General features: G+C 47.5%; 2 protein-coding genes across 2 annotated transcripts in view; one reads left to right on the top strand and one right to left on the bottom strand.

Moving 5' to 3' along the window:
- Positions 1–20367, bottom strand: part of VILL (villin like) — a 66340-nt gene that overhangs the window by 11807 nt on the left and 34166 nt on the right. The window contains exons 10-17 of the mRNA XM_084619069.1: positions 19937–20090; positions 12409–12509; positions 11749–11886; positions 9338–9496; positions 4700–4879; positions 4099–4244; positions 3178–3322; positions 1436–1624 (exon numbers count right to left, since the gene is read on the bottom strand). Of these exons, the coding sequence (XP_084475195.1) occupies positions 1436–1624; positions 3178–3322; positions 4099–4244; positions 4700–4879; positions 9338–9496; positions 11749–11886; positions 12409–12509; positions 19937–20090 (1212 nt within the window). The remainder of the gene's footprint in view (positions 1–1435; positions 1625–3177; positions 3323–4098; positions 4245–4699; positions 4880–9337; positions 9497–11748; positions 11887–12408; positions 12510–19936; positions 20091–20367) is intronic.
- Positions 13562–19828, top strand: LOC311515661 (uncharacterized protein; the record flags this gene model as incomplete). The annotated part of the gene is made up of 3 exons (XM_084618892.1): positions 13562–14347; positions 14936–15371; positions 19816–19828. Exons 1-3 carry the CDS (start codon positions 13765–13767, stop codon positions 19826–19828), a joined length of 1032 nt encoding a protein of 343 aa, XP_084475018.1. The 5' UTR covers positions 13562–13764.

The raw sequence follows: 20367 nt of genomic DNA on the forward strand, positions 1-20367 counted from the left end.
AGTATGAGGCAGGAGCCCTCCCCTCAGAGACATTCCTGCCTGTGCTTCCTCCTGGTATCCCGCTTTCCCACTTACCTCAGGGCTTTGGTCTCCTTCCCCCGGTGAACTTAGTTTAAAGCCCTCCTCACTAGGTTAGTCAGCCTGCTGGCAAAGATGCTCTTCCCTCTCTTCGTAAGATGGAGCCCGTCTCTGCCCAGCACTCCTCCTTCATAGAACACCATCCCATGGTCAAAGAAACCAAAGCCTTCTCTCCGACACCACCTGCGTAGCCATTCGTTGACTTCCACGATTCGACGCTCCCTTCCTAGGCCTTTTCCTTCCACGGGGAGGATGGACGAGAACACCACTTGCGCCTCCAACTCCTTTATCCTTCTTCCTAGAGCCACATAGTCCGCAGTGATCCGCTCAAGGTCATTCTTGGCAGTATCATTGGTGCCCACGTGGAGAAGCAGGAAGGGGTAGCGATCCGAGGGCTTGATGAGTCAATCACCCATCATGATTTTGAATGCTTGGGTTTAGCTGAAGCTATTTGTAGGGTATGTCTGTGACAACTGTGAAGTTGTCAACAAAACTTTTGTCTTTCCTGGGGGCTTAAAAAAGCCCCCCTGGGAAAGACAAAAGTTTTGTCGATGCAAGTGGTAGTGTGAACACAGTTTTGTGGCAGGAGCACTCTCCTGCCGACTAAGCTAATGCCACTTGCAGGGCTGGAAGTATTTTGTTGGCAAAAGTGCCGACAAAGTACCGACAAAGAGCATTTACACACACACTGACTTTTAGCGACAAGGCTATGTCGACACAGCCTTGTCACTAAAAGCTGCATGGTGTAGACAAGCCCATAGTTTTCCCCCATTTCACTTACCAATATCTCTTCAACACTACTCAATTTCACTTGCTATTTCTATGCCATTCATTTGCACTCTAGCGCCATCAGGTGGCTGGAGTCTGGCTTCACAGCACTGGAGGACAGTTGTTTCAGTAAGATTGTGTTCAATTAATTAAAAAGTCGAAACAATCTGATTTTATGAAAACTTAAAGACACAACCACATACAATCCTCTGAACAATCTAGATGTTGGGCCTAAACTGCTGGTCTCTAACTAGAGTTAGGTAAGCTTGGAATCCAGGTTTCAGGGTTTGATTAAAATATTCAGATTTTCAGATTATACATGTGTGTGTGTGTGTCAAAAAATGGCGTTTAATTGAAATTTTTTTATTAAAGCAACTGTTTCACTTAGTTCTATTTGTGATGCAATCCAAATGATGTTCTCACTAGTTTTTACTCTACACACCATAGAGAATATGTAGACCCCTACCCACTGAACTTCTATGCAATATCTCTCTCTCTCTCTATATATATATTTATCTATATCTATGTATCTATATTCAGACAGACAAGACAAGACACGACACGACACTCAGATTTCCCAGTAACTTACGCTCCACTTATATGGATCCCAAGCACTGAACCAGCCAGTGAAGGTGAGTGGTTCATAGCCTTGCTTCACCATTATTATTGGAGTTGCTAAATCTCTTCCAGCTGGATGGGTCTTCAGATAGTCTTTGGCTGAGGAAATAGACTCATTTCTTTCATATGTATTGGAGGTTTTGCCAATCCAAAGGAAAATCTACAGTGGGAGAAGGGAGAAGACAAGAGAATGGTAAAAGCCACTGGAGACCTGGATGGTTAGTCCTAGGTTGCAGAGGAAGGCAAAACCCCTCCAGGGTCTTGGCTAATCTGACCCAGCCAAAAATTCCTTCCCAACCCCAAATATGCCCATCAGTTAGACTCTGAGCACGTGGGCAAGACCCACCAGCCAGCCACCAGGGAAAGAATTCTCTGTAGTAACTCAGAGCCCTCCCCATCTAGTGTCCCATCATCGGCCATTGGAGATATTTGCTGCTAGCAGTCGCGGATCAGCTATATGCCATTGTAGACCATCTCACATCATACCATCCCCACCAAAAACTTATCAAACTCAGTTTTGAAGCCAGTTAGGTGTTTTGCCCCAACTGCTCCCCTTGCAAGGCTGTTGCAGAACTTCACTGCTCTGATGGTTAGAAACCTTCGTCTAATTTCAAGCCTAAACTTGTTGATGTCTACTTGAGTCTACCTGCTCTTGTCCCAGCGGCAGTGGAGACATCCCCTAGTGTCCAGTGCAGTCAAACCCAAATCCTAGTGCTAGTCTGGCATAGAACTCAAACCTAATCTGGAGCCAGAGCTGAGTTTTCAGTTTAACTCTACTCCCTTCTGTCCCCTAAAATTTGGAGCAGGCTTCGAACACTGACTGTAGCACATGGAAGAGAATTGGGGCGTAGGGCTAGCACATCAGTGACACTAACTGCTTACCAGTGTGACAAAGATAACACGTCCCTTTACATGTGTTAGCGAAGCCATATCCTAATACTCTGGCTATGGGGCACCGGAGCCATCATCCAGCCCGGCTGGGAATAGCGGCTTGTATATGCTCACTGCAATCCCCCAGTAGGAAAAAGGTTCTCAGAATTGCAATGTAATTCCCTCCCTTCTGGCAGGGCACTTAGGAAGCTGCAAGAGCAACATCTCGCCAAACCGCCAGAGCCTGAGCTCAGTGGAGCTGACACGCACTGCTTAGAGTGAGAGGTCAGACTAGATGGTCTAATGGATCCATCTGGCCTTAAAATCTACCGGATTCTGGTATGGGCTTTGCCACTGATCTCAACGAATTTGGGAGTTGAGCTCACTCAGACCCCTTTTGAAAATCCCAAGCATGGTGCCTGTTTCTTATCTGCCAAATGGATCTAACACTGTAATTTCTCTTCAGGGCAGCGTTGCCTAGTGGCTAGAGCACTGCCCTGGGACTCAGGAGACCTGGGTTGTATTCCCAGCCTGCTGGCTGACTTTGGGCAAGTCACTTTGCCTCTCCATGCCTCAGTTTCCCCATCCAATCTTCTAATGAGACTGAACTCCTTTGTAAAGCACTTTGATATGTCCTGCTGGAAAGTGGTGTAAAAGAGCTAGGTATTATTAATTACACTGGCCTGCATTACTGGGGTCTTGTGTAAATATTGGCAAAGCACTTTGGGTGGAAGATACTGTTCTGAATTTCATGCTGAATACTGCATTAAAATAAGTCAAGCCAACAAAACTGCACAGCTCCCATTACAAAGGGTTGAGGGGGGAGGAGGGAATTCCACTGACCTCTTCCCAAGTGTCCAGTAACATGACATCATCTTCATCCAAGTCATCCTGGCAGAAGCCCACCACTTCTGTCATGATAAACCGCCCTGTCTGGTTGGAGCACTCGAATAGGCGGGGCTGGTATCGGACAGTTGGCTCTTGGAATCTTGGCAGGACGAGAAGAACCAGGAAATGTGAAATCTTTTCCCACGTTTGGGTCTAACATGCATTGTAGACACTAGTTGTGGCCACTAGGGGTCAGACTTGTACATGGCAGCACCCATCAGCTGTGATCATAGAATCATAGAATATCAGGGTTGGAAAGGCCCTCAGAAGGTCATCAAGTCCAACCCCCTGCTCAAAGCAGGACCAATCCCCAATTTTTGCCCCAGATCCCTAAATGGCCTCCTCAAGGACTGAACTCTGAACGCTGGCAGGTTGGGGTAGGGGTGGGGAGAGTTGCTGGAATCTTTTTGGGAGTTGATCCCAAGGGTTCAGAACCCCTCTCGCCCCCACCAAAAGTCAAAGTAAAATTCCACCCGAACCACCAAGATTTGCCTGCTTTCAAGTTGAAGCCACATTAGCCCACCAGGTTTTAAATGGCTCCCGCAGAGACCTGTTACCTTGCCCAGACTCAGCTTAGGAGGAATGGGGAGGTCAAGTTGGCTCCAAACAGGTTTAGCTTCCTGAAACTTCCCGTGTCCCAGGCCCACTTTTGTAACAAACAAACCGATCGGAGCGTTCACACAGCCCTTCTTCTCAGCTCCGACAGAAGAGCCCAAGCCTCAGACCAGTTCAGATCTGGATTTCAACCTCCACTCCCCAAGAAGGGCCAGACCCAGTGCCCATGGGGGTGAACGGAAGCCTTTGCGTGGACTTCACCGGGCATTGGGTCACATCCAGGGCGTGGGGATGCTCTCACTGCAGCCCTTAATGAATTACCTCTTGTCACTGGCATAGGGGGCTTTTCCTCCCAGTGCTGCCCAGAACTCCACCGGCTCTTGCCCCTCCAGAACGGTCTGCTTGTCCCGTTTGGAGACGATGTTGGCCACTATCTTCGCCATCTCTCTCTCATCCCCGCTGCAGCCCTGCATTCACGGCACAAGATCAGAGGGGTTCAGGAGGGGCCTGGCAGAATAGGTCTGTGACCAGATGGTCAGTAAACCACGTGTCTGTACATCACTGCCCTCTGCTGGAGAGAACTAGAGCTGCCCAAATGTTTGGGATTAAGTCTTCCCCTCCAGTGGCTGGGCCAATAAGGGGATGTGTTAATTCTGCAGGGAGAATTGCAAACAGCAGAGATGTCAGTCGTTATGACTCATTTGCAGTCATCTAGGCCCAGACCTCAAAGGCATTTAGGCACCTAACTCCCATTGATTTCTCAGTACCTTTGAGGTTCTGGGCCCTAGGGACTGATTCTCCCAGTGGACCCATTGAAACTGATGGGACTACTCGCGTAACGAGGTAACAGTCAACAGGAGTGAGGGTGGCGGAATTGGGCCTTGTGTAAACATTGTGGTGGTCCTTTCATCCTCTTGCTTACCTTCCCACACCACAGGTAGCAGACCTGGCTGGTCGTGAGCAGGAAGACGTCATTGGAGTTGAGGGAGGAGGCCCGGGCTGGCACCTCGATGGTTTTGGTGTTGATCTCATCAGTGCCTCTCACTTGGAAGAGACGGACCATGGGCTCGGGCTCGTTATTCTGTGTGCGACTTGTGCCTCCCTGCAAAAATCCAGATCACGTCACGAGGCGTGATGGGTGTGAAAGCCCAGGAGGCCTCTGGTGAGAAGAGCAGACTCGGGCGTCGTGCCCTTCAAGCTGCCAGAATGGAGGGATCAAGGGTCCGATCCAAAGCCCACTGGACTCCCTGGGAGCCTCTCCACTCCTTCAGTGGTCTTTGACCCGGGCCCCAAATCTCCCACCAGGAAGACAGCCAGCATGCTACACGCCTGCTCAAGGCATTTGCCAGTAACACAGGGGTAGGAATGGGGAAGGCCGAGGAGGGAGTCTCCAGCCTGCCTTGCAGAGCAGGAAGAAGCTGTTTCCCCAACTAAGCACCCTGTGCAGAAGGCAGTACCCCAAGCACGGTGCTCTGTGCCACAGGTCAGTGCAGGTGCTTTCTTCAAAGTGAAGCTGCTCATCTTTCCCTTGCCCCCTCCCTCTTGCTTTCCCTGGCCCTGTGCTATTGACCATACGAATGGAGCTAATTCACCCTACAATGGCTGTACAGCGCTGATTTGAAAGGGAAGCCATAGCTAGTGGCTAAAGGCCCGGTCTGGTGTCAGATCTGAGCGGAGGCTGTACCGGGCCAGTATAAGGACCCCGATCAGGTCAGTATAAGGACCCCGATCGTTCTAGTCTCAGCTATGCCAGTGGCTCTCAACCTGTCCAGACTACTTACCCTTTCTGGAGTCTGATTTGTCTTGCGTACCCCCAAGTTTCACCTCATTTAAAAACTACTTGCTTCCAAAATCAGAGATGAAAATACAACAGTGTCACAACACGCTAGTACTGAAAAATTGCTGACTTCCTCGTTTTTACCATACAATTATAAAATAAATAGATTGGAATATAAATACAGAACAGACCCGTTTACGCACGGATGTCGAGAGTCAAGCCATCACGACTGCATGTTAACAGACCGCGAGTTAAGAGGGCCATGCTGAAAAAAGTGTTTATGATTCACTATGAAAAAAACGCTGTTATTTTCTGCGCTTTCTGGCTTGCATTTTTTTTTCTGTCTTATGAAATCTGTCATTCGCCGCAAATGAATGATTTTGATATTTTCTGCACATTGCTCCTCTATAAATCTTACAGTTTCTACAGCACTAAGAGTTTCTGTGGGTGAAATTTTGACCTTTTCAATGACATCCTCACCATCACTTTCATAGGCCGATGTAGCCTCGCAGCCTGTTAATATTTCTTCCTCTGACAGAAATTCTGAAGTCGGGCAATCTTCATCCATCTCCAGCCACTTGGTAATGATTTCCGGCGACGTAGCCAAACTAAAATCTTCTATCATTTGAAAGAGAAGTTTACCTTTATCCTCTTTTGTCTGCGTGCGTGTTTGTAGGACATCTCCTTCCGAAAATCCTTCAAAGTCTGGCTCTGAATCAGGGCCACTGCTGGAGTTTTCCGAGTCTGAGCCATCTTTGACGGAAAAGGCATCGCCGAGAGCCTTCATTCAGCAGTTTTCAATGGACTTTTGTTTCACTCCGTCCCAAGCTTTTTTAACTAAATAAATAATTTCCTTCATGTTTAACTGTTTCAGGAATTCGGAAATGCCTGAAGATGTGCATGACACTATTGCCGAAATCAGCTCCCATCGATAATTGTTTTTAAAATTCTGAATAATGCCCTGGTCTAAAGGTTGAATTTTTATGTTGTGTTGAATGGTAGGTATAGTACTCAAATTTTTCCATCGCTCGATACCAGTGATTCGGCTGGAGGATGGGCTGGACAATTGTCAAGTAGCAAAAGTGCTTTGGCTTAGAGTTTCTTCGACCGCAGATGCTTACGAACAACTGGAACAAAGCAGTTGTGGAACCAGTTGTTGAAAATATGTCTTGTCATCCAAGCAGTTTTGCTGTTAGCGTATATTACTGGCAGTTTCGCTCTATTGAGGTGATTAAAGCAGCGAGGGTTATGAAAGCGGCCAACGAGAAGAGGGGAGAGCTTATGGCTGCCTGTCTTATTACTACAAAGAAGAGGAGCCACACGACCTTTTATCCTTTTAAATCCTGGCCCAACTTGATGATCACTTTAGATAAGCTATTACCAGCAGGACTGTGGGGTGGGAGGAGGTATTGTTTCATGATCTCTGTGTGTATATAATGTCTGCTGCAGTTTCCACGGTATGCATCCGATGAAGTGAGCTGTAGCTCACGAAAGCTCATGCTCAAATAAATTGGTTAGTCTCTAAGGTGCCACAAGTACTCCTTTTCTTTCAGCTGTTTTCTGTATCTCGTAATTACAGGCTAAAGTCTAATCAGGTAGCAGTTTTGCAAATAAAGCTGTTTCATCACCATTATAAAGTTGTTCTTTGTGGTAGTCTTCATTTTGTAAAATAGATTTTAACTCGGCGGGAAACAGGTTCGCGGCCGATTCATCGGCTTTCTCCAGAAATCGATACCTTCGCTATGCCATGATGCTTTTTAAAATGACTTATAAACCCCTTGCTGGCTTGCAATGATTCATCCCCCGTTAAATTTCCAAACTGTGTCACTTGGGCTTGAAGCATTGGTCCACTGAGCGGCACTCCTTTCAGCCTTTTCCGAGCAAACCCCGTGCACGTGGCTTTGTCTACTGTGGGTTTTCCTGAATAGCGCACATGTTTTCGCTTACGCCCCATGGCAGAATCGATATTTCGTACAAAGCCGTTCAGTTTAGATTAGGTTTTTAGCCATCCTCGGACAGTAGATTCGGCAATCCCAATAGCTTTTGAAACTTTGGCCTGGGTTTCTCCGCTATTTACTCGATCTGTTGCAGCTAGCTTTTCTTCTACAGTGTAGGAACGCTGACGCTTGCCCTCTACCATTATTTTAGGCCTACGGTTAAAATTTTCTAATGTAGTGTATATATTACTCTGTAACTACTATATATTATCTCTCCCTCTAGCATGACAATGACTAAGCGTGCCTGATACGTCTTTACCAATATCGGTGAAGACGTACAACATGTTTCCCCTCCACACTTCCTGTCGATTTCTGTGTCAGTGAGCTGGTGAGCAAATCTGTAGCGCTACGTAGCAAGTTCCTGTACCGCACGTTAACGAGTCTTGCGTGTTAAATAGGTAGCACTGGGAGGCATGGCGCTACTGCGCGTTAAGTGGATTTGCACGTAAATGGGTCTGTACTGTATTGTACTTACACTTCAGTATATCATACAGAGAGCAGTATAAACAAGTCACTGTCTGTAGGAAATTTTAGTTTGCACTGACTTCGCTAGTGCTTTTTACGTAGCCTGTTGTAAAACTAGGCAAATCTCTAGTTGAGTTGTAGTAGCCCCTGGAAGATCTCTACATACCCCTAGTTGAGAACCACTGAGCCATGCCACAGACTTGCTGTGTAACCAGGGACAAGCCACCTGGGTGGGCTAATGAGCAATGCTCAGTGTTGGCTGAACTCTGCTCCCACGAAGCCAAGCGTTAGGCCAGCACTGAGCTACCTTGGGCTCTCCCCGTGCCTCCATTTCATCTGTCACTTGTGACACAGGGTCCAGGAACCCCAAGCAGGCATAGCTGTAACTAGAGAGCCTATGAAACAGGCGACCACTCCGCAGTCACGTGGCCGGGACAAGGCTTGCAGGGGATTTTGAGGCTGGATACTGGAAGATGCTGTCGGACAGCCTACGAACATTTGCTGTGATTTACGGCATAATGTCTTGTGTTTAATTCTGCAGAGCATCCAGGGATAGAATTTGAATGCAAGACGCTGTACAAAACAATTAGACTTTAGAGATGGAAAAGATCTGAGGGCTTAAACTAGTCTAGTCTAGGCCCATTCCCTAGGAGATATTTACTAGTGCTTTGCTCAGCCTCGTTTGAAATGTGCCAGGTGGAGAGGGGAAGCATTGCCCAGCGGTTTTTCAGTTCCCAGCTCTGTCACAGACTTCTTGCGTGTGACCTTGGGCAAGTCACTTATCCTCTGTGCCTCAGTTGCCCCTCTGCAAAATGAAGATAATAGCCCTGCCCTGCCTCCTCACCAGGAGGTTGTGAGGCTAAATCCATTAACGACTGAGCGGGGCTAAGATATTATGGCAACAGGGGCTGAATAAGTTCCTATGACAGAAGTATGGGTTTCCAGCACTTCTCTTGGGAGATTGACACAGCCCAAATAGACCTAACTGTCAGGCTATTTCAGCCTAAACAGTCCCATTTCTCCTCAGGATACCCCCATCTACCACCCTAAACAGTTCCTCTTCCTTCCTGGTGTAAGCTATGCCTACACAGCATGGTACTTGGTCCCTCTCTTAGTGATGGCTAGGCCAGTTAGAAATTGATCAGCAAGCTGCAGGTTTGGCTAACAGAGGTGTGTCTTTCAGCTCAGGCAGCAGTGGATCGTGCACTATGATCCAGAGGTCCCAGGTGTGATCCTCACCACTGACCATCAATCTAGGGGCATCAGCGTTACCCTGGTGTTTACACACTTCAGCTATTTCTGGAGTCAAAGCCATTATTACCTCATAAATAATCAGGCTGCCCTTAAAGATGGCAAGGAAGTGCTGAGGCTCCCTGCCCATCGTCACTCGAATCTGCACCGGCTCATTCCCGTACTTTTTGTCCAGCTCCACGGCATTGAACGCACAGGCAGTGACTTCATCCACGGAGGCATGGCGGCCCTAGGATCGAACGAGAGATACCTAGTATCGCAGTTCAGGAGAGGCATTTCAGGAGATGCTAAACGCATGGAATGTTTCATGGTTACAAACTGCCCCAGGCAGTCAAACAATGAGGCAGAACCCCAATTAATAACAAGAATTTTAGTTATAAGCTGGGGACGCATCAATTAGAAGTAACAGAGGAGGAGAAGGACCTCAGAGTATTGGTTGATCACAGGATGGCTATGAGCCCCCAATGTGATATGGCTGTGAAAAAAGCTAATGGGGTCTTGGGATGCTTCAGGCGAGGTATTTCTAGTAGAGATAAGGAGGTGTTAGTACTGTTATACAAGGCACTGGTGAGACCTCACCTGGAATACTCTGTGCAGTTCTGGTCTCCCAGGTTTAAGAAGGATGAATTCAAACTCAAACAGGTACAGAGAAGGGCTACTAGGATGATCCGAGGAATGGAAAACCTGTCTTATGAAAGGAGACTCAAGGAGCTTGACTTGTTTAGCCTAACCAAAAGAAGGTTGAGGGGAGATATGATTGCTCTCTATAAATATGTCAGAGGGATAAATACTGGAGAGGGAAAGGAATTATTTAAGCTCAGTACCAATGTGGACACAAGAACAAATCGATATAAACTGGCCAACGGAAAGTTTAGACTTGAAATTAGATGAAGGTTTCTAACCATCAGAGGAGTGAAGTTCTGGAATAGTCTTCCAAGGGAAGCAGTGGGGGCAAAAGACCTATCTGGCTTCAAGATTAAACTCAATAAGTTTATGGAGGAGATGGTATGATGGAATAACATGATTTTGGCAATTAATTGATCTTTAACTATTCTTGGTAAATAGGCCCAATGGCCTGTGATGGGATGTTAGATGGGGTGGGATCTGAGTTACTACAGAGAACTCTTTCCTGGGTATCTGGCTGGTGAATCTTGCCCACATGCTCAGGGTTTCAGCTGATCGCCTATTTGTGGTCGGGAAGGAATTTTCCTCCAGGGCAGATTGGAAGAGGCCCTGGGTTTTTTTTTTTGCCTTCCTCTGTAGCATGGGGCACTGGTCACTTGCTGGAGGATTCTTTACACCTTGAAGTCTTTAAACCATGCTTTGAGGACTTCAATAGCTCAGACATAGGTGAGAGGTTTATTGCAGGAGTGGGTGGGTGAGATTCGGCGGCCTGCATTGTTCAGGAGGTCAGACTAGATGATCACAATGGTCCCTTCTGACCTTAATATCTATGAGTCTATGTATCATGAGATTTTAAAAATAATCTATGAGGGATTCTTTTATTTGGTTTTTGGTCATAGAGCCTTTAGAGTTCATGTTTTCATTCTTTTCTCCAGAACCATGAGCGATAGAAAATATTTTTTTTAAAAAAGGGATAGCGGAGATTCACGTTCCCATGACTCATGCACTGGGGCTGCGAAGAACAACATGAAATATTGCAAGATTCGCTATCAAATCATGAGAATCAGCAACACTGCCACTGTGGGTTGTGGGCTGTGGAGAAAAACCACAGGCCCGAGTCTCCGCTTCCTTGCATCTTGTATCATCATGTACCTCTCTGCAAAGCGAGGGTGCCTGCAGCCACCTCTGGGGTGGAGCGCGGCAGCTGGCCATACGCTCTGCATTCATTTGGCGCACAAAGGGTTATACAAGGTGCCAGGTCCCCCAGGTTTATGAAAAGCGTGTGTGTGTTGGGGAATGGTAATTTTTTTTTGGTCAATCCTTGCTGTTGCTTAGACAAAATGCAGGTCATGCAAGTGAAACCCTCTGCCCCACCTGCCAGAGGAAAACATCTGTAGTCCCCTCAGGCCCAGGACTGAACAGAACATTCTCTGATGGGCAGCATGGTGGGGAATGGGGCTGCTATGCCTCCAAAGCGTAGCATGCCCACCCCTTTCCAAGCTCTACCATGCTCTTCAGCAGCCTCTGATTGTCTCAGGGAAGCAGTGCATTCATGGCTTCCTTTCAGATAGCCTCGGCTGGTCTTGCATTCTGAGGAACTGCAGTAGAAGCCAGTGCTGCCACTTGCAGCCTGATTTGATCATACCCTTCAGTGAAACGCACTAGACCTCCATGTGGAAGGACGCAGAAGGTCACACTGCTGGCTCAACTGGGGTTCGAAAGTGCAAGACAGAGCCAAAGATACTGGGCTTTCCAAAGAGCGAGTGAGCATTTGGGGTTGGGTTATTTTTGCATTTTCTTCGGTTCTGAGCTTCTATCAAATTATATCCAGCCCTTTCCTGCTTGCCTTTTACTTACTTGCCACATATAGATCATGTAATGAGGTCTGCCCGATTTCAGGTATGTATAGAGGATCAGGTAACAATCTCCTCCGTAGAACTGCCCATAAGTCTTGGGATCCACTGGTTGCATGTGCAGATCCTCAATCCGCCACACCTGCATAGAAACTTCCTGGTCAGAAAGGTGGGATTTTGCATGTGCAAATGTGAGCATGTGTAAATATACACGAGCCACCTCTTCAGGGGCCCACTGAAGTTCAGGTCTGTAGGCTCAATATCAAATGCCCACTTCTCCGCTGTGTTACTCCAGTTTTGCTGCATGGGTCCACTGATTTCCACAGCCTATTCTATCAGCGCGTTCTCGGCTGCTAACAACGCGCAGTGCCTTACCTGAGATAGACGAACAAACCTGCTGACTCTTTTGCCTCACTGATCAAAGACCATAGGATAAGATGTCCCTCCTCTCCCAAAAGAATATTTGGGGGAGAGGGGATTTATAATAGCTCTTCTGAATAGTCACAGCATTCTGGGAGTTCATTCTGGCTGCAGCCACACTGACTTAGTGCAGAACCTCATGAGATCTGCACAGCAGCTGCACATAAAAATGGAAGCAGTTTGGAAATATGTCAAGGGCTGCAACCTAAGTAAAAGAAAAATGATTTGGAAAGTGATTGCTCACCTCAACTTTCCCAGAGGCATCATCTGCCATTCTCTGTTCTGCAGCTAGCTCTGGTCTGGCATGTAACTGAGAGACATCAAATTTCACTTGCTCCACCTTGGCTGTACACATAAGCAGAATACACATTAATCAAACCATATAAACATACAGTTTAAGTACTGTACAGTGCCTCATATCTACACACAATTAGCAAATACATGAGAAAAATCCTGGCTTGTAATGATCTGAAAACCATCATATCATGAGTAAGTAGACACAACAAATCCTGCATCTTGGCAGGGGTTAGACTAGATGACCCTTGTGGTCCCTTCTAAACCTATGGTTCTATGATTCAAAGTAAACGTCTGTTGTTGATGGAGCTGGGGGTTCTATTTGTTGACCTCCTAAGAGGCCAATAATAATAGAATTACAGACCAGTATTACTCAATCACATTGTATATTCAAAAAGTACACCCTAATTGGCTCTAATGAGTTCCATTCAAAGTATTATTCACCTCCCAAACAAACAATTCATGATTATTTCCTCCTTTTAAATGTTCTTTTCAAAAGGAAAAATGGTTAAATTTCTGAAGGTAATGAGAGAGAGAGAGAGAGATGGACTATGAAGATGACATTCAATATCTATGTAACTATTCACATATTCACTTCATGTTTCTGTCCACATCTAGGTCTGTTGTTCCAAAAGGGAAAACGTTGAGCTGAGGGACAACTCACTGTAATTAATATTCATGTCAACAAAAGCCAGTGAGCCAAATTCTGCTTTTGCTTATACTAGTGTAAATCCAGAATGAGCCCATTGACTTCAGCGGAATCAGATTTATGCCAGTATAAATGAAAGCAGATTTTCATCCAAAGTTTGCTTATTAGATTCATAGATACTGATTTCTGAAGATAAAAGGTTTTTTTTTTGTAAATTTTTATGATTCGTTTCCTAACTGATTTCTTGATTGCCACAATTTACATTTGACGTAGCTGACGGTTTTGCTATTTTATTATGTAAGCCCTGGTCTACACTAGGACTTTAGGTCGAATTTAGCAGCGTTAAATCGATTTAAACCTGCACCCGTCCACACAATGAAGCCCTTTATTTCGACTTAAAGGGCTCTTAAAATAGATTTCCTTACTCCACCCCTGACAAGTGGATTAGCGCTTAAATCGACGTTGCCGGCTCGAATTTGGGGTACTGTGGACACAATTCGATGGTATTGGCCTCCGGGAGCTATCCCAGAGTGCTCCATTCTGACCGCTCTGGACAGCACTCTCAACTCAGATGCACTGGCCAGGTAGACAGGAAAAGAACTGCGAACTTTTGAATCTCATTTCCTGTTTGGCCAGCGTGGCAAGCTGCAGGTGACCATGCAGAGCTCATCAGCACAGGTGACCATGATGGAGTCCCAGAATCGCAAAAGAGCTCCAGCATGGACCGAACGGGAGGTACGGGATCTGATCGCTGTTTGGGGAGAGGAATACGTGCTATCAGAACTCCGTTCCAGTTTTCGAAATGCCAAAACCTTTGTGAAAATCTCCCAGGGCATGAAGGACAGAGGCCATAACAGGGACCCGAAGCAGTGCCGCGTGAAACTGAAGGAGCTGAGGCAAGCCTACCAGAAAACCAGAGAGGCGAACAGCCGCTCCAGGTCAGAGCCCCAAACATGCCGCTTCTATGATGAGCTGCATGCCATTTTAGGGGGTTCAGCCACCACTACCCCAGCCGTGTTGTTTGACTCCTTCAATGGAGATGGAGGCAATACGGAAGTAGGTTTTGGGGACGAAGAAGATGATGATGAGGAGGAGGTTGTAGATAGCTCACAGCAAGCAAGCGGAGAAACCGGTTTTCCCGACAGCCAGGAACTGTTTCTCACCCTAGACCTGGAGCCAGTACCCCCCGAACCCACCCAAGGCTGCCTCCTGGACCCAGCAGGCGGAGAAGGGACCTCTGGTGAGTGTACCTTTTAAAATGCTATACATGGTTTAAAAGCAAGCATGTGAAAGGATTACTTTGCCCTGGCATTTGCAGTTCTCCTAGATGTAGTCCTAAAGCCTTTGCAAAAGGTTTCTGGGGAGGGCAGCCTTATTTCGTCCTTCATGGTAGGACACTTTACCACTCCAGGCCAGTAACACGTACTCGGGAATCACTGTAGAACAAAGCATTGCAGTGTATGTTTGCTGGCATTCAACCAAAATCCGTTCTTTATCTCTCTGTGTTATCCTCAGGAGAGTGAGATATAATTCATGGTCACCTGGTTGAAATAGAGTGCTTTTCTTCAGGGGACACTCAGAGGAGCCCATTCCTGCTGGGCTGTTTGCCTGTGGCTAAACAGAAATGTTCCCCGCTGTTAGCCACAGGGAGGGGGGAAGGTTGAGGGGGTAGTCACGCGGTGGGAGGAGGCAAAATGCGACCTTGTAACGAAAGCACATGTGCTATGTATGTAATGTTAACAGCAAGGTTTACCCTGAAAGAGTGTAGCCACTGTTTTATAAAATGTGTCTTTTTAAATACCGCTGTCCCTTTTTTTTTCTCCACCAGCTGCATGTGTTTCAATGATCACAGGATCTTCTCCTTCCCAGAGGCTAGTGAAGCTTAGAAAGAAAAAAAAACGCACTCGCGATGAAATGTTCTCTGAGCTCATGCTGTCCTCCCACACTGACAGAGCACAGACGAATGCGTGGAGGCAAATAATGTCAGAGTGCAGGAAAGCACAAAATGACCGGGAGGAGAGGTGGAGGGCTGAAGAGAGTAAGTGGCGGGCTGAAGACAGGGCTGAAGCTCAAATGTGGCGGCAGCGTGATGAGAGGAGGCAGGATTCAATGCTGAGGCTGCTGCAGGACCAAACCAGAATGCTCCAGTGTATGGTTGAGCTGCAGCAAAGGCAGCTGGAGCACAGACTGCCACTGCTGCCCCTCTGTAACCAACCGCCCTCCTCCCCAAATTCCATAGCCTCCACACCCAGACGCCCAAGAACGCGGGGGGGGGGCCTCCGGCCAACCAGCCACTCCACTACAGAGGATTGCCCAAAAAAAAGAAGGCTGTCATTCAATAAATTTTAAAGTTGTAAACTTTTAAAGTGCTGTGCTTAAAGTGCTGTGTGGCATTTTCCTTCCCTCCTCCACCACCCCTCCTGGGCTACCTTGGTAGTCATCCCCCTATTTGTGTGATGAATGAATAAAGAATGCATGACTGTGAAGCAGCAATGACTTTATTGCCTCTGCAAGCAATGATTAAAGGGAGGAGGGGAGGGTGGTTAGCTTACAGGGAAGTAGAGTGAACCAAGTGGCGGGGGGTTTCATCAAGGAGAAACAAACAGAACTTTCACACCGTAGCCTGGCCAGTCATGAAACTGGTTTTCAAAGCTTCTCTGATGCGTACCGCGCCCTCCTGTGCTCTTCTAACCGCCCTGGTGTCTGGCTGCGCGTAACCAGCAGCTAGGCGATTTGCCTCAGCCTCCCACCCCGCCATAAACGTCTCCCCCTTACTCTCACAGATATTGTGGAGCACACAGCAAGCAGTAATAACAGTGGGAATATTGGTTTCGCTGAGGTCTAAGCGAGTCAGTAAACTGCGCCAGCGCGCCTTTAAACATCCAAATGCACATTCTACCACCATTCTGCACTTGCTCAGCCTGTAGTTGAACAGCTCCTGACTACTGTCCAGGCTGCCTGTGTACGGCTTCATGAGCCATGGCATTAAGGGGTAGGCTGGGTCCCCAAGGATACATATAGGCATTTCAACATCCCCAACAGTTATTTTCTGGTCTGGGAATAAAGTCCCTTCCTGCAGCTTTTGAAACAGACCAGAGTTCCTGAAGATGCGAGCATCATGCACCTTTCCCGGCCATCCCACGTTGATGTTGGTGAAACGTCCCTTGTGATCCACCAGAGCTTGCAGCATGATCGAAAAGTACCCCTTGCGGTTTATGTACTCGGCGGCTTGGTGCTCCAGTGCCAAGATAGGGATATGGGTTCCGTCTATAGCCCCACCACAGTTAGGGAATCCCATTGCAGCAAAGCCATCCACTATGACCTGCACATTTCCCAGGGTCACTACCCTTGATATCAGCAGATCTTTGATTGTGTGAGCTACTTGCATCACAGCAGCCCCCACAGTAGATTTGCCCACTCCAAATTGATTCCCAACTGACCGGTAGCTGTCTGGCGTTGCAAGCTTCCACAGGGCTATCGCCACTCGCTTCTCAACTGTGAGGGCTGCTCTCATCTTGGTATTCATGCGCTTCAGGGCAGGGGAAAGCAAGTCACGAAGTTCCACGAAAGTGCCCCTATGCATGCGAAAGTTTCGCAGCCACTGGGAATCGTCCCAGACCTGCAACACTATGCGGTCCCACCAGTCTGTGCTTGTTTCCTGAGCCCAGGATCGGCGTTCCACAGCATGAACCTGCCCCATTAGCACCATGATGCATGCATTGTCAGGGCCCATGCTTTCAGAGAAATCTGTGTCCATGTCCTGATCACTCACAGGACCGCGCTGACGTCGCCTCCTCGCCCGGTATCGCGTTGCCATGTTCTGGTGCTGCATATACTGCTGGATAATGCGTGTGGTGGTTAATGTGCTCCTAATTGCCAAAATGAGCTCAGCGGCCTCCATGCTTGCCTTGGTATGGCGTCTGCACAGAAAAAAGGCGCGGAACGATTGTCTGCCGTTGCTCTGACGGAGGGAGGGGCGACTGACGACACGGCTTACAGGGTTGGCTTCAGGGAGCTAAAATCAACAAAGGGTGTGCCTGTACATCAAGGAGTATTTCAGGCAGGACTGCACGGAGGGTTCCAATAAGAAATGGTGCACCTAAGTTATCGTTGTTATTGGAACAAGGAGGTTAGCCTGGCCTCTGATTGATACATGGCTAGATTTACCTCGCTGCACCTTCTCTGTGAGTGACTGCAGTGTGATCTAGACAGGGGAGGAGGCAAATGAGTACAAAACAAATCTGGTCTATTTCTTGTTCTGACCCACTCCATCTATCTTTTATATCTTTGGCTGGCAGCAGACGGTGCAGAAGGACTGCATGCCATCCACATCTCATGGCTGCTTGGCAGAAGATGGTACAGTACGACTGCTAGCCATCTTCATCTCTTGCCTGCCTGGCATAAGATGGTACAATACGACTGCTAGCAATCCTCATCTCTTGCCTGCCTGGCAGAAGATGGTACAGTACGACTGCTAGCAGTCCGTATCGCCTGCCCGCTCACCATAAGACGGTTCAATAGGACTGACTGCAGGACTAAAGAGAATGACCTGGTCAAGTCACTCCAAATTTAGTCCCTGCGCCAATGTCTGCCCAGGCGCTCCCAGCCGACGTGGCCAGGAGAACCTCGGACACGACGAGGACGACTACCAATCGTATTGCACCGTCTGCTGCCAGAAGGCAATGGGTTGCTGCTACTGTGCAGCAAAGCCGTACCGCGTCTGCCAGCACCCAGGAGACATAGGGTGACGGTTACCTGAGCTGGCTCCATGCTTGCCGTGGTATGGCGTCTGCACAGGTAACTCATGAAAAAAGGCGCGAAATGATTGTCTGCCCTTGCTTTCACGGAGGGAGGGAGGGAATGGGGGCCTGACGACACGTACCCAGAACCACCCGCGACAATGTTTTAGCCCCATCAGAGTGCTCCATTGTGAGTGCTCTGGACAGCACTCTCAGATGCCCGATTGTTTGCCATTGCTCTGACTCTGGGAGGAGCGCTTACAGGGTTGGCTTCAGGGAGCTAAAATCAACAAAGGGGGTGGCTTTACATCAAGGAGTATTTCAGGCAGGACTTCACGGAGGGTTCCAATAAGAAATGGTGCACCTAAGTTATTGTCCTTATTGGAACAAGAAGGTTAGCCTGGCCTCTGATTGATACATGGCTAGATTTACCTCGCTGCACTTTCTCTGTAAGTGACTGCAGTGTGATCTAGAAGAATGAGTCCCCTAGACAGGGGAGGGGGGGAAGCAAATGAGTACAAAACAAATCTGGTCTATTTCTTGTTTTAATCCACTCCATCTATCTTTTACATCTTTGGCTGGCAGCAGATGGTGCAGAAGGACTGCATGCCATCCACATCTCATGGCTGCTCGGCAGAAGATGGTACAGTACGACTGCTAGCAGTCCGTATCGCCTGCCCGCTCACCATAAGATGGTTCAATAGGACTGACTGCAGGACTAAAGAGAATGACCTGCTCAAGTCACTCCAAATTTAGTCCCTGCGCCCATGTCTGCCCAGGCGCTCCTGATCGACCTCACAGAGGCGACCAGGAGCACCTCAGACATGACGATGACGGCTACCAGTCGTACTGTACCGTCTGCTGCCACAAGGCAAGGGGTTGCTGCTACTGTGTAGCAATGCCGTGCCGCGTCTGCCAGCACCCAGGAGACATAGGGTGACGGTTACCTGAGCGGGCTCCATGCTTGCCGTGGTATGGCGTCTGCACAGGTAACTCAGGAAAAAAGGCGCGAAATGATTGTCTGCCCTTGCTTTCACGGGGGGAGGGAGGGAACGGGGGCCTGACGATATGTACCCAGAACCACCCGCGACAATGTTTTAGCCCCATCAGGCATTGGGATCTCAACCCAGAATTCCAATGGGCAGCGGAGACTGCGGGAACTGTGGGATAGCTACCCACAGTGCAATGCTCCGGAAGTTGACGCTTGCCTCGGTACTGTGGAAGCGCTCCGCCGAGTTAATGCACTTAATGCACTTAGAGCATTTTCTGTGGGGACACACACACTCGAATATATAAAACCGATTTCTAAAAAACCGACTTCTATAAATTCGACCTAATTTCGTAGTGTAGACATACCCTAAGCATGCAGTATCAGCAATTTTTGTTATTGCTAAATTGCTGAATCCTTTGTATTTTACCAAAGATGGAAGATATGTGGTTATGGAAGAACGGGCAATAAGGCTTTAAAGCTACTGAAGGTTTGAAACAATCAGTGTAAAAGATATTCCTCGGGCCTCATTTTTCATAAGGAAAGCAGACAGAACTCAAAATCAATGACAATAAAGTAAGCCAAAGATCAGCCACTGCTGGCTTGGAGGATTCACAGATCCAAGGCCACAGGGAACCATTGTGATCATCTGGTCTGGCCTCCTCTATAACGCAGGCCAGAGAACCTCCCCAAAATAATTTCCAGAGCATCTCTTTCAAAAACATCCAATCTTGATTTTAACATGATCAGTGATGGAGAAGCCACCATGACCTTACATAAATTATTCCAATGGTTAATTACCCTCACTGTTAAAAACTTATGTCTTATTTCCAGTCTGAATTTCTCTAGCTACAATTTCCAGCCATTGGACCATGTTAGATCTTTCTCTGCTAGATTGATGAGCTCATTATCAAATATTGTTCTCCAGGGAGGTACTTATAGACTGTAATAAAGTCATCCCTTAACCGTCTCTTTGTTAAGCTACATAGATTGAGCTCTGGGAGTCTATAGCTACAAGGCATGTTGTCTAATCCTTTAATTATTCTTATGGCTCTTCTCTGAACTCTCGCCAGTTTATCAGCATCATTCTTGATGATCTCACCAATCTTGTTAGTTGTGTAGACTTTGCCAAGACCTTGAGTTTCCTCCTTTTCTGTCCACCTTTTGAAGAGCTGTTTAAACATTGCTGACTCTGCGCCGTCATTCACCACCTCCACATTGGTGGTAGCAGAATAACTCTTGGCTTGGATAAAACCCTATGGGGGGGGATTCCAAAAGGACTTCACTTAGCTCATACCAATCTCTGTACAGAAGTACAACTGGACTGAATGTTGCCTGGACCTACACCAACCCTGATGATCCAAATACCCCCAAAACCCTTAAGAAGTTTGGAATGTGAATCCCTGAGCTAGACCTAAATTTTGTAACTGGCCTTTATAATACAAGGCTGCGCCAAAAACCCATACCTAGACACCCACAAACTCTTGAGATGTACAATATCCAGGGCTGACCAGGGCATCATGGGCCCATGTC

The sequence above is a fragment of the Lepidochelys olivacea genome (genome assembly GCF_965140295.1).
Source record: "Lepidochelys olivacea isolate rLepOli2 genome assembly, chromosome: 2".
NCBI classification, from domain to species: domain Eukaryota; kingdom Metazoa; phylum Chordata; order Testudines; family Cheloniidae; genus Lepidochelys; species Lepidochelys olivacea.